At 36.8% G+C, this 13,439-nt stretch overlaps 1 protein-coding gene across 8 annotated transcripts; it reads right to left on the reverse strand.

The window, feature by feature from the left end:
• Window positions 1-478: 478 nt before the first annotated feature.
• Window positions 479-9,417, reverse strand: LOC113715774 (uncharacterized). Of its 8 annotated transcripts, none has more exons than XR_011823023.1 (5): window positions 9,284-9,417; window positions 8,977-9,188; window positions 5,342-5,565; window positions 5,099-5,203; window positions 479-2,690 (listed from the first exon to the last, which is right to left on the reverse strand). XR_011823023.1 is itself a non-coding variant. In XM_027240071.2 (2 exons), exon 2 carries the CDS (start codon window positions 9,015-9,017, stop codon window positions 7,299-7,301), a length of 1,719 nt encoding a protein of 572 aa, XP_027095872.1. In that variant the 5' UTR covers window positions 9,018-9,188; window positions 9,284-9,417; the 3' UTR covers window positions 7,142-7,298. The 8 variants fall into 8 exon arrangements, 3 of the variants coding, with proteins under 3 accessions (XP_027095872.1, XP_027095873.1, XP_027095874.1); XR_011823024.1 differs by having other exon boundaries at window positions 479-1,122; window positions 2,535-5,203; XR_011823022.1 differs by having other exon boundaries at window positions 479-1,278; window positions 2,535-5,203.
• Between the last annotated feature and the right edge of the window lie 4,022 nt (window positions 9,418-13,439).

The following is a 13,439-nucleotide window of genomic DNA, read 5'->3' on the forward strand; positions in this document are numbered from 1 at the left end:
AACTCCATATTCTATAGTTAGTGGGAAGAGCACATTGCCTATGAATACAATTTTGCCAGTTTTGGTCTTTTCTGCCTTATTTTGTTCATCAGACAGTTGATCGTGACCTTTTCGACTTACTCTGTTTGTTAGATATGTAATAATCTCTTTTTCTTTTTTCTTTTTTTTTTTTAGGTTTCTGTAGCAAGAAGTTGGTTATACGTGTGTGTGCACGTGCGCCCAACATTTTATCGCCCTTCGCTCTGGAGAATTTCTTTTTTCTTTTAATTATTATCCTTATCAGTACTCGAGATAAGGCATTATAAGCTAGCCGTGCAGAATGCTATATTTTGTGTCATAAGCCATGCAAAAAGATACCCTAGTGGAAAGAAGTTGTGATTCTAATGTGTGTGAAAACACCTACGTTTTTTCCTGTCATATCTCCTTTCCCAACCCCAAACATGTTAGAAATATAGTTCCAATCCACTAGCTTTCGAAATGCTGGCGAAGTACACATGCTTATGCTATTCTGTGCAATTTATTGCAAAAGAAAAGAAGATACTTCTGGGGAAAGAAGCAGCATGTTCCATAACAAATTGCAAAAGACATCATAATCCTATATTCCTCTTCTATAGACATAATAGTTGATTTGCAGCCTCACCGATATGCTCCTGGAGTTTACAAGCAAAGCCAACAGACAGAAAAGCAGAACTCGCACATCCAGAGGAGCATGCAAAGCCATTTTTCATAGTATTCTAACCTGCTGAAGCAAACCTTGGGCTTCATAAAATACATGAGGTCACTAACATTTGATACAAAAGGCGTTGCAATATTGACATACATCATCTGGTAATGAACGAACTTCTTGTGAGCTAGCATGGCTGCTTGCCAACTCTGTCAGTTGATGATAGGATTGAAGGTGTTTTGCTTCTTTGTTCCCAGTGTTGGAGAGGTTTCTTTTAGCAGGTGCATTGGCCTGTTCAGACCTAGCGCTTTTTGTGGGAGATTATTTTGCTGCTGATTTCCCTGCTTAAGTTATAGCAGGCTCTGCTGTTCGAATGCAGCCAGATTTAGTTGGTGTAGTCTTCTTTACTGTGGCAAAGGTTTCCCTTTGAGAATGCTCTTAAGCTTTGTAATCCTTTTCTGCATAAAATCCCACCCCTGATCCAAATCAATTGTGTTTCCCTGATCCATTTTCATGACCAGCTCCCAACACAGAATTAAAAGCAGCCAAGTATACTGAAGCTCCAGCTCAACCCCCTTTCTGCCTCGGCAAAGGCAAAAGTGTAGAACAAGAAACTTGCACAGTGAAGAAAAATAAAAAATTCAAGGAACATAGTTAACAGTTAGATTATCAATTTACAAAGCCAACTGTTCACATTAGCATTTTATCCATTTGAATAATTTTTCCCCTTTTTAGTGCATTTAAACAAGTGAAGAACATAATTGAAAACATTTAGCAAGAACAATCCCTCAAGGTGCATTCTCCAAGAGTGCTTGTTCCAATGGAAGACATTTCGAGCTCTTAGTGAGAGTTTGAAGAATATTTCTGCGCTAAAGAATCATGCAACTGTTTTTATACAATACCAGGGACCCATGGCTATCAATAAGAATAACAACAAAAACAAAGTCAGTGTAATTCAAGGGATTTCAGAATGTGAAGGAATCTTTGACGTTCTTTTCTGTATAGCTGTGGAGTATTAACTATAACTTGCATCTTCTTTAATATAGTAAACTAAATAGCTCATCTAGCTTTAATTGTAATGCAAAAAGCATAAAGTACACAGAAATAGAGAATGAGTAACTGACATACTTCTGTAGTTCAAAACAAGTATTAGTTAAACAAGTTTTTCAGAGACAACAATTTCTTTGAACAGAATATATTATTGTTTTTCAAAATTATACATTGGCCACGGAGGTGTCAACCATGCGGATTTACTAAAGAAATATAACAGGTGAATTGCCAAACCTGACAAAGCAAGATAAAAAATTAAGATAAAAAATTGGGAAAGAAAACTCAGCAAAGCAGATAATTCCTTCAGCTGTAGAAGTAATGTCATCCAACTCGAATTATTACAAGGCTGAAACTCTTTAATTTGGTTCAATCATTGGGAGCTCCGATCGCATGAATGCACAGGGAAAACAGAAAACTACTTTTCAAGACTACTTTCTTCATAACTGCATCTTAAATCGTAATTCATCTGACAGTTCCCCAACAATGTCACAGCTAAACAATCAAACCAGCATGTTAACAGAGAAATTTCAGTCATTTCTTGATTCAATATCCACAAAGGTAAAAAGATAGACACGGGAAACTAAAGCAAATTCCAACAATAAACTGTATCAACAAGTATATACGTCATGTCAACAGTGATTAAACCACAAAAAAAAAAAAAAAGAAATTCAGGATCATGGTAATTTTTCTTAGAATTGCCATCAAGAATTCAATAATAAGCAATTCAAGCATTAACTCCACAACAAAAGCAGGAGGAAATAAGAATCAAATAAAAAAGGGATATATTGGTTTTAAGGGAAAAATAGCAATAGCACCAAACTGAAATTTGGCCATCTCAGATCCAAGTCCAACAACATTCCCAGCCTGAAGAAGAGGACATTTCAATGCTCCAAACAGTTACTTGTCTCCTCGTGCTTTCTACTTCTGGTAGCACTCATATGCACACTTGAAATGAGCTTGCTGCAAGATCAAAAACCTGTGAGGTAAATGTAAGACAAGGGAATCAGGAACCCATAGAACATATGAAATTCATTTTCAAAAACTCCACAAACACTAAATCACAAATTTTATGGAACAACTGACAAGCAATTTAATCCAATCAACACATTCTGACTAACAGAATCAAAGAAAAGCATCAAACTCGTACAGCAAGAACGCATACATTAATAATGATATGATACATATCTTCGCAATTGTATTGAAACCAAATTGATGCTACAGATATAATGCCTTAACCGTTAAATGCTGTATAAAGAAATATCCAACACTTTAACAAGGGCCGGCAAGAACTCCATCACAAGAAGGCACAAATTGAGTGATGCAGTGCAAGCAGGGGTGATCTGATTTTAATTTATTTTATTTTTTTGGTTGCTGTCCTACTTTCGCATTGCAATTTTTCAAATCTTAATTGCCCCTTTCCTGTAGGCTGCAATATGGGAAGACGAGGGGAGGAGACAGGAGAAGAGGTGTTAGAGAGAGGACAGTTGTGGCGGAGACTACAAAGTCAGGAATAAATGAAACACCTCATAAATTTGTATCCGGACAATATTCTCCCTCATAATAGCAGTTCAAATACAAAATTGCCCACCTACAGAAGATGTCTACAAGACCAGATTACTGTTCATAACTCCAACTTCCCATTTCTATTCTCTTAGGATATAGATGATAGGAGTACATCAAATCAAACCTTTAACTAAAGGGCAGCTACACAGTAAAATGTCAACTAGAATGAGTTAAAGGATTACGGTTCGACCTTTCAGTGATCCATCCACATTACTCAGGCAGCGTTATTGCAATTCTGGAAGTCCAAAAACCAAATAGTGCCATGTTGGCGCAGAAATTTATAGAGAAAGAGGTAAATAGAACTAATAATGAATATAAGCAGAGGTTCATCTTGCCAGTTTCTCTACTCAACCATCAAGAGCTTAAAAATACATGTTAAATCTTACTTCTACTACTGGATTTACTGGATTATATTAAAATCACAATCTCAAAGCCATCAAATATGTTGTCGACAAACTCCTCAACAAATTCCATGAGCTATGGGTACTAAGGCACAAACACTTCTTTGCATCCTACACAAGTAATAAGAAAAATTAGACACTCAACATTATCCCATCATTGTCTATCAGTTTCACATTTGTGCCTGCATCTGGACTTTCAGGATAAAGCCGTGGTAAAACAACTAACCTGACCTTTATTCAGGTTCACATACAATAAGAAATTACTGTAGGAAAACAATTTCAAGGCTTTCATGCAGCAGATATGACCTTAAATTTATCCTAGCACTTACAGAACAATAAATCTAATGACCACACAATTTAGACCTACTTTAAGCAATCTAAATCCACTAGTTATAAGTTGAAGCTGCAGCACAAAGATGAAATTTGCATGATAGAAGAGAAGCACTAAAGAATAGAGGCCAACTAAGCTTGTATGATATCTGAAATGCATACAAACAACCAGAATAAATATAGGAACTTGAACTGCTGGACTTTTTTTTTTTTGGATGGAAAGTCAAACAATTAACCATTCGAATCTGAAAGTATTAGCCAGTAAAATTTCAAATTGTTTATATAACTGGTTAACACTATAACAAGTAGTACTCTCGGAGATTACATCCACTATCAAAACAATTCATAGCAAGCTCTGTAGTTCACCACCTCCCAAATCTTAATCCAAAGCCAAATATCAATTCTTAGACCTTACAAGTGTACTGCTAAGTATTAAAAATGAAAAAGTAATCAACTTTCAAGTTAAAATTCTATACGTAACACTTAGAATACGTATGGAGCTCCTCCTATCTGTCTAAATTTTACTTGTACATTTGGCCAATCCATTAAAAAAAAAAAAAGCTGAACTACTTATGCCACAGAACCTGGTCCCCTCCCCTCAAACTGCAATAAAGCATGCATCCAATTACCCATACAGCACAACCAACTTTTGGATTAGATAAAACAAAAAAAAAAAAAAAAACTTCAAAACCTAATGAAAAAGGTACAGATTACCTAAAAGTGCATAAGAGGAAGACTGAATAAAAAGTCAGAAGCTCAATAAACATTCGAAAGTAAGAACATCATACATAGCATAATGGCAACAACAAAACATCCAAATAAAAAGTGATAATTATCATAAAGGAACAAAACCCCCCTCAGCTTTCACCTAAGTTGCAGTTTGTCCTCCCCAACAACATCAACAGGCATTTTATACCAACTAACAGACTGCGTTAAGTATTTAGATGGTGAAACGTCATGTCCCAAACACTTGCCACCTGCTTTTAGCTCAGTCAACCATGCAACTGCTCATCAGTAAATGTGCAGAAATGGCAATGCCTGTTGTCAGCTTTCAAATAGGTTACATTAACTCTGTTAGAAGGAAATATACTCAGATGAGCTGTCTTCTTCTCCACTGTCATTGAACTCTTAGCAATCAAGTGAAGCAGACTCCAGGTCGTTAGATTGATCAAGACGTGACATTAGACCATTATCCCTACAATAAATAGCAAACTTTTAGTAGTCAAATGATAATTTCACTAAAGCAAAATCTAATCGCCAAGATTCAAAAGGGAAACAAATCAGCTTAAACCAATAAAATTCACTCAAAAAATAAAATAATGCCAATTTGCACCTGGAACAATGCTTGATGAAACAAACTAAGTAAAGCCAGGAGACAATGTGGAAGGCCAGCAGTCTTGGATACAGTTGTCCTGTACACAATGAAAGACCGAAATTCACCTTACCCTTAACTGCAAAATCATTCTGAAACCAGCAGGAAATTGGCCTATTAAACAAATTCTGGAGCGCAATGACCAAATTTCAGCTTCATCTACATGGAATTATATAACACATATCCTGCAAATGAAAAAATGATTAACAAAGAAATTGTAATAAACAAAGCTGAATCTTCCATTAGGGCCTCATATCCATGAGAACTGATTAGCATTGCACCTAATATTGCTTTCTTCTCTCTAGCTAATCTTCATGCACTTAAAGTGATACGTTATTTTGTAGGTTACAAGTGGCCCATGTGAGCCTAAAGTGCTTGGGCAAGAATTATTGTCCATGAGACAAACTACTGGTTCATGGACATCTAATAACTTTTCCTTAATTCAGCATTCTGATAATCTTCCAAAAGAGACGAAACAATACAGGACAAAGTTCATTCAAAGTGCATCCAAAAGTATGAATACATATAAAACAATGACCCATCAAATGATTTGACTGTGCACCTTCCATCTTCAAGAAGCAACAGAGCTTACAATTGCACACACTCATAGTCAAAGGCAACTCACAAAGATGCACCTGACATCAGTTCCATAAAGAGAACAAAGAAAAGAGGCAGGCACATATTTAGCAATTTGCTTCCTACTGATAGCTAGATTGATTACAGAAAGCTCCAGAAGCTTCTGAGTTCACCCCCAAAAGGGGGAAGCGAAACTTAAATGTGTTCTGTGTCAATATAACTTTTACGGAGACATAAACCGCTGAACAAGGAACTCAACTGATAGACATCACCTGCGTAAAGGGGAAGCATATCCTTCCTACCAAATGAACAGGGAAAAAGAAAGAAAAAAAAATGCAAACAGTAACACTGCCCTGTTTCTTTCATATTTTCAAGTGAAATAACTTGAGCAATTCGTACAAAAATAGAAGCTTTTCCTCAACGTTCCTACAAAAACTAAACTTCTTGAAAATGACCCTTTTAATGGGTGATAGCTAAAGTCAGATCATGCCTTTACCAACAGATTACTCACTAATTGATCGTTATCTAATTAGAAATGGAAGCTCCAGTTAGATACCACCATTGGATCTAACTGCTGAATCAAAAATACATGGTAATTCACTAGGCAAAGAAAAAAAGGTATAAAATGCATTTGAAAAGTGCGAGAACAAAAAACACTTTTAGAACATCAACAAAATTTTCACTTAAATTTAAAAGATATAAGCTGTAAAATTTGCATAGTAATGTAACATATAGGTCATCCAGCTCAATTTTAAAAGTCAAAAAACCAGCTTCATCTGTAAAGCTAATAGGACAAGAGAACGACCCATAATCCATCATATTAAGCTTCCTGCAATAACCAGAAAACTGAGCAAACTATCTAATTTTCTATTGCCATGAATGCCTCATGCTCTGGGTGCTATTTGTGGAGCCTGCCAACCACAATAATCATAATTGAATTTGAGTTCTTGCTTGCAGCCCAAAATGTGTATTTCAAGTTCTAGAACACACTAAGGCATACATTTATAAGTCAGTCCAAATGTGCCTCTTCAACTGGGGGCTTTACTGGTATTTGCCTATCCATAAGCTTACCAGATCAAACCACTGCCCCAAGCTCCACCACAGCAAATGGAACTGAAAAAGGAGAGACGAAAGAAACATGGAACAAAATTAAATAAAAAGAAACAAACTAAAATAAGTATCACATATGGAAAAGCCATTGAGCTGCTTTATAATTTAAAATCCATTAAAATACATCGACAGCATGCCGCTATAGATAACAAACTTTAGACCGTCTAACTATTAAAAAAAGAAAAACTTAATCTGAAAAGCAAGAGATCAACTCAATTTTCAGAGTCTCCAATCAAAATTTAGAGTATCTGTTCTTAAAATCTCTAGCCAAATTTCCCCGACCAGTCTTTTGAAGTTGTTTGACAATATTAATATAAACTCGAAAACTAGGCCTGAGACCCTTGTCCATCAATTCTACAATGATTCCTTGTGCAGCCATAAGATTTCCTTTTGCTCTATGAAGGTCCGCAAGCAAACTGTAAATTTCTGCACTTGATTGCTTATACTTGACACTTGACTCAATCACATAGTTGTGAGCCTCCTCATATTGTTCTGAACTCATAAAAGCTTTGAGAAGCGCAGCATGTGTACTAAGACGTGGTTCCATACTGCTGACTTCCATCTTATCCAAAAGCTTTTTTGCAACGTCCATCTTGCCCTGGATGCATGAGCTATGTATAAGAATCTCAAAGGTTATTGCATCTGCAGCAATCCCTTTATCTGTCATTTCCTCAACCACACTGTATGCTTCAGCAATTCCATTGTTCTTGCAAAAACATCCAAGCAGGTAATTGTAAGTCTTTACAGTGGGGACAGTCATCTCCCTAATAATAGCATGCGCTTCTTCAAAATGGCCTCTCTTGCATCTTTGGCGCATTAGTATATGGTAGAGTGAATCACGCCTTCCAGCTATTTCAATCGCAGACTTGGCCATCTCAAACATGTCCAAATTGCAGAACATCTCAACCAATGCACAAATGCCAGAATTACAGCAAGAGCCGCCAACCTTATTCAACAAATCTATCATTTCCCTCACTGATTTTACAAGCGAATCCTCACTAGTACTCAATACCGGTAAAAAGCCAAATGCATTTGTATCAAGGCAAATTTTTTCAGACCTGAATTCACGCAGTAATGACTCCATGCTAGCATAATCACCCAAAAATCCACAATTATTGATAACTAGACTACATACTTCAGCACTCAAACGTAACCTCGGATTATCATTCAGAATCCATCTAAAGAAGCGTAATCCAGAGATGTTCTGGCGATTTAAAACAGTAAAAATAGGCTTAATAGCCTCAATAGGAAGCTTTGAACCCACCAAGCTCAACTCAATTTCCATATCATTATCCTTACCCCCATTCTTGATTATCTCAATAATCTTTGAATTTCTACTAGGAGATGAATCAACACCATCTCCTCCTTTACCCATCATCTGTGTATCGCATTTGCACACCTTGTCTTTCAAATTTTCAATATTCTCACAATCTCTGCTATTCTCTGCTTCAGACACCAACAAATTCATGCCACTACTACCAGAAGATGGAACAACAGAAAATAATCGACCACAAAACCTTCTTCCATCATGAAATGGTTTTTGCACAGTAAAAGATGATCTATGAACAACTGAACAGAAATAAATACTGCTGCTGCTGCTACTAATGCTACATTTTGACAACCCAGTCAATGATCCCTTCAACAAAGATTGAGAAATTGAAGAAAACCCAGATGCGGAATTGGAAAAGAAATGCTTTTTCAGTAGTGGGAAAGAACCAAAATAGCAACTTGGAGGAAACCCATGTGAGTCATTATCAGTATTAGGCTGCAAAAAGAACTGTTTTTTCTGAGGAAGCCTGCTAAAATCACGAATTTTGCAGCAATCTGAGAGTGACCCAGTTGAGGAATTGCATTGAGCGGCATTAAGGAAGTTGGATGAGAGAAGAGAGCAGGGTTTAGAGGAGAAGTACCTAAATCTCCTTTTTCCAGAGATTCTTGATGAGATTCCCATGGTTAATAATAGCTCACTTCTCAGAAACCATCCCGCTGTTGCTCTTCTTCTGCTGATTGAACTCGTTGGTAGCGTGAAACAAATTCCTCTCCTTCGGCGTCTGGGCGCGAAAGGATGAATTGGAGACAGTACCGGTTAAAGAGAAGAAGGGCGTTAATTTCACTATAATCCCTGCAATTAGGTATTAGTCATATTTTGCCGCTTAATGAGTTTATTTTATGTGCAAAAGGGGGGGGGGGGGGGGGGGGGGGAGTTCCGACCAAAACCTGAATACTGACGTGAATGCAAAAACCCGCAAAAAACCTGAACGAAATGCAATCCGGAGCGAAGTTTGTACTGTAAATGGGTCGACACGAACACCATACGCAAGTGGATCATACGGGTAACCGATGAGTTGGATGTGATCAACCCTTATTAAAAGGTTAAAAGTTGTATACACTGTTGACACATAATTTAAATTTAAATTTAAATTTAAAATTCAAATTTTGTAAATGTAACGTCCATCCAATTGTAATAGCGTAGACACTGTCAATGTATATAAGATTTACTTTTTAAAGATTAATCTTTCATGCACTGACAGTGTACATACTTTCACCGTTAGATGTATGAAACAAAATTCGAATTTAAATTTAAAATTCATATTTTACAAATATATCGTACATCCAATTGTAATAGTGTAAACACTATCAATGTATATAAAATTTACTATATATTTAATAGAAACTTGTAAGGTGACATATGCTTTATGACCTGAATAAAAAATTATTTTGATGCCTTTTATTTCATTGATTTCTTTCCAAAACATAAGCAAAAATTTTTTCAAAAAAATTACTACTTCGACCCCTTCCTAAATTTATACCAAAAAATTGGTAATTTCATCCTAATTTTATAGTTTGAGAATCAAAATAATGAAATTATATCCTTCACGTTTATATGCATAGACCTTAATTAGATCTAATCTCCAGAAACCCGTATTTACAATCTCTGTGATTTCAATATTTTGGTCATCATTTTTACTTTCACATTGATGAATACTTACCTTTTTTTTTGTCAAAAGGTCATCATTTGACATATATGAGAAAGGTTACAATATTCCTAACATATACAATCTACTGGCACAAAGCCTGGGCATCTTTGTGGGCTTCATTCCTAAGCCATGCAGGGAAGTCTAGCTCCCACCCTATTTCATCTATTAGGTTAATGGCAAATTTTGCCAAACCATGACTAGTGTGATTGTATTCCCTTCCAATAAATGTCAAGGAGCATCGACAAAAGGATCGACTAAGACGTATAACATCATCTACCAAAACATCTAACTGAGATAAACCAACACATCTGTGATTAATTCTATCCACTAAAACTTTACAATATGAATGAATGAGCAAAGATGTCCACCCTTCTTCAACTGTTTTAAGCATGGCTGTTCTAACTGCTTCAGCTTCTAGTATGGTAGCATCATTCTTTATTCCACTAGGGATTGCCTAAGTTTTGACAAGTTTTCCATTATGGTCCTTGGTTGCAATGCCAATTCCCCCTCTGCTTCTTTTTTTGTCCATTGCTGCATCAGTGAACTTTAGGGTGGTATGTTGGTTCTGAAGCTCTTTTGTCATGGCCTTCCTTTGTACTTATGAATCATCACTTCCTTTTTCCATTTTCACCAGGTTCCACAGCTGTTTGTACTCAAGCCATTCCTCTAGAGCTCTGTCTGAGATCAGGTTACCATTGATGCTTTCCTTGCTAAAGTTCCAGGTATTCCTGGCTTTCCACACTTCCACAGAAAGTTTATTGTGGCTTCTATGTGACTGATACCATTAGTTTTGCTTCTAGCTCCCTGCAGTGCTTCCCACCACTTCCAAAAATTCCATGAGCTCTCTTGGATACTTTCCCATTTAATAGGGAATGTCTTCCAAGCCTTCTCTTTAGCTTTACAGAAGAATAACAGGTGCTCTAGTGTTTCTACCTCTTTACCACAGCATTTGCACCATTTATCCCCTTTCCCAGTTCTTCTGTATACTTATTCATTGGGGGGCAAGATGTTATGAAGGCATTTCCACAAGAAATGCTTTAGTTTATGTGTTATGTTTAGATCCAGACTTGATGCAATAGTGTAGGATCATCCTTCCTTGTGCTGGATCCATCATTTGGTTGCACCTTTTTGGACTTCTTGCTCATTTTTAATCTAGCTTGTACGTACGCTGACTTGGTGGTGTAATCTCCACTGGTGCTGTGCTTTTAAACGAACTTGTCCTGCCTTTCCTAAATACTGAGAGGGATCATTAGTATTTGTTCAACCTCCTCCCAAGAGAAAGTGGATTGAATAAGATTGATATTCCACCCCTTGTTAATGATCAAATCACAAACTCTTTCAATGCTGCAGTTCTGAGATCTAGCTGATTTAATGAATCCAGATATGCCATTAGAGAGCCATCTATCCTTCCAAATTACTGTTGATCTATCATTCCCTATCTGTCTCCTAAGGCCGTCTTCTAGCAAAAGGATTGTATTATGAATGCTCTACCAAATCCAAGAGGAGCCTAAATTTACTTTGGCTTGCAAGATAGAGGAGTTCGGAAAATATTTTCCTTTCATTACCTTATTGACCAACAAATCAGGTTTTGTTAGAAGTCTCCACACTTGTTTGGCAAGCAAGGCTTCATTAAAGCACTTTATGTCTCAAATACCAAGTCCTCCTTTACCTTTGATATCTGTCAGGTCCCACCATTTTTTGTAGTGCATTTTCTTCACACCTTGATCATTTCCCCACCAAAACTTGGCCATCATGCCACTTAGTTCTTTACTTAATTCATCTGAAAAGCTTAAAAACCGACATGGTGTATGCTGGTAGAGCTAATGCCATGGATTTGAGAAGGACTTCTTTGCCCACATTACACAACATCTTGCCTTTCTACCAGTGTAGCTTACCAGTCATTTTGTCTTTAAGGAATCTGAAGGCGCTATTTTTGGATCGTCCTATAACCATAGGGAAACCAAGATATTTTGCCTAAGTAACATGCTCGATATTGCCCAGTATTTGGAGACACCTTGTTTGTTTGCTTGGGAGGTGTTTCTACTAAAGAGAGTGGCTGACTTCTCAATGTCGATCTTTTGCCCTGAAGCTTGTTCATATATTTGGAGAATTCTGGTGATCTTACTTGCCTCCTTAGCACTAGCTTTGCAGAAAATTAGTGAGTCATCAGCCAAAAACAAATGAGAGATAGCACGGCTATTCCTGGAGATTTTAATTCTTGTTAACATTTTATCTCTGCAAGCAGATGTCAAGAGATTTGCAAGACCTTGAGCACTAAAAAGAAACAGATAAGGGGACAGTGGGTTACCCTGTCTAATTCCTCTAGAAGGATAGACATAGCCTGATTGGTTCCCATTGATATTAAATGAGTAGGAACAGGAAGATAAGCACCCTTAAATCCACTTGATCCAGAGGGGGCAGAAATCCATTTTACTAAGGACACAAAGCAAAAACTTCCATTCTGCTCTATCATAGGCTTTAGACATGTCTAGTTTGAGAACCATATATCCCTCTTTATTACCCCTCTTATGATTAATCCAGTGGATATATTCATGAGCTATCATAACATTGTCCAAAATTTGTCTCCCTGGCACAAAAGCTGCTTGACCACTACTTATGCAATCATTCAAAACAGGTTTCATTCTATTTACAAGCACTTTTGAAATAATTTTATAAACAACATTGCATAAGCTAATTGGCCTGAGAAAGATTCAATGGTGTATCAATCTTAGGAATTAGTGTGACTAGAATTTCATTAAGAGCTTTGCACATATGGCCCAGGTGAAAGAAACTCTTAATATAGTCTCTACTAGGTCCTTTTTAATGATACCCCAGAATCTTTGAAAAAATAAGGGAGACATACCATCTGGTCCCGGAGCTTTATTGGGGTGCATGGAAAATAAAGCCTGCTTAATTTCCTTTTTTTGTTACTGATCTATTGAGATGAAGGTTCATTTGTTATGTAATTGTTCTAGGAATGCCCTGAAGGATCTCTTCAAAAACTGTAGGCCATGAGCTGTTAAACAGGTTCTGATAGTACTTAGCCACTTCTTCACCTATCTCCTCATCTGTTTCACACTAGCCACCTTGTTTCTTTTCCAATCTAGATATCCTATTTCTTCTTTTTCTACTAGCAACTCTCATATGAAAATAAGTTCTGTTTTTGTTCTCTTCTTTTAACCACTTGCATCTGGATTTTTGGGCCCAAAATGCTTCTTCCTTTGCATATTCAGCATATAGTTTCCTTTTTGAGGTCCATGATCAAAGACTGCTTGTTCTGTGCATTGCTAGCACATGTCTCTTCAATCTTGTCTTTGATGGCCTGAATATTAATTTTACTGTTAGACTGAAGTCCTTTGTTCCACACCTTGAGAGCTAATCTGCATTCTTTAATT

Source organism: Coffea arabica, chromosome 11c (genome assembly GCF_036785885.1).
Source record: "Coffea arabica cultivar ET-39 chromosome 11c, Coffea Arabica ET-39 HiFi, whole genome shotgun sequence".
NCBI classification, from domain to species: Eukaryota; Viridiplantae; Streptophyta; class Magnoliopsida; order Gentianales; family Rubiaceae; genus Coffea; species Coffea arabica.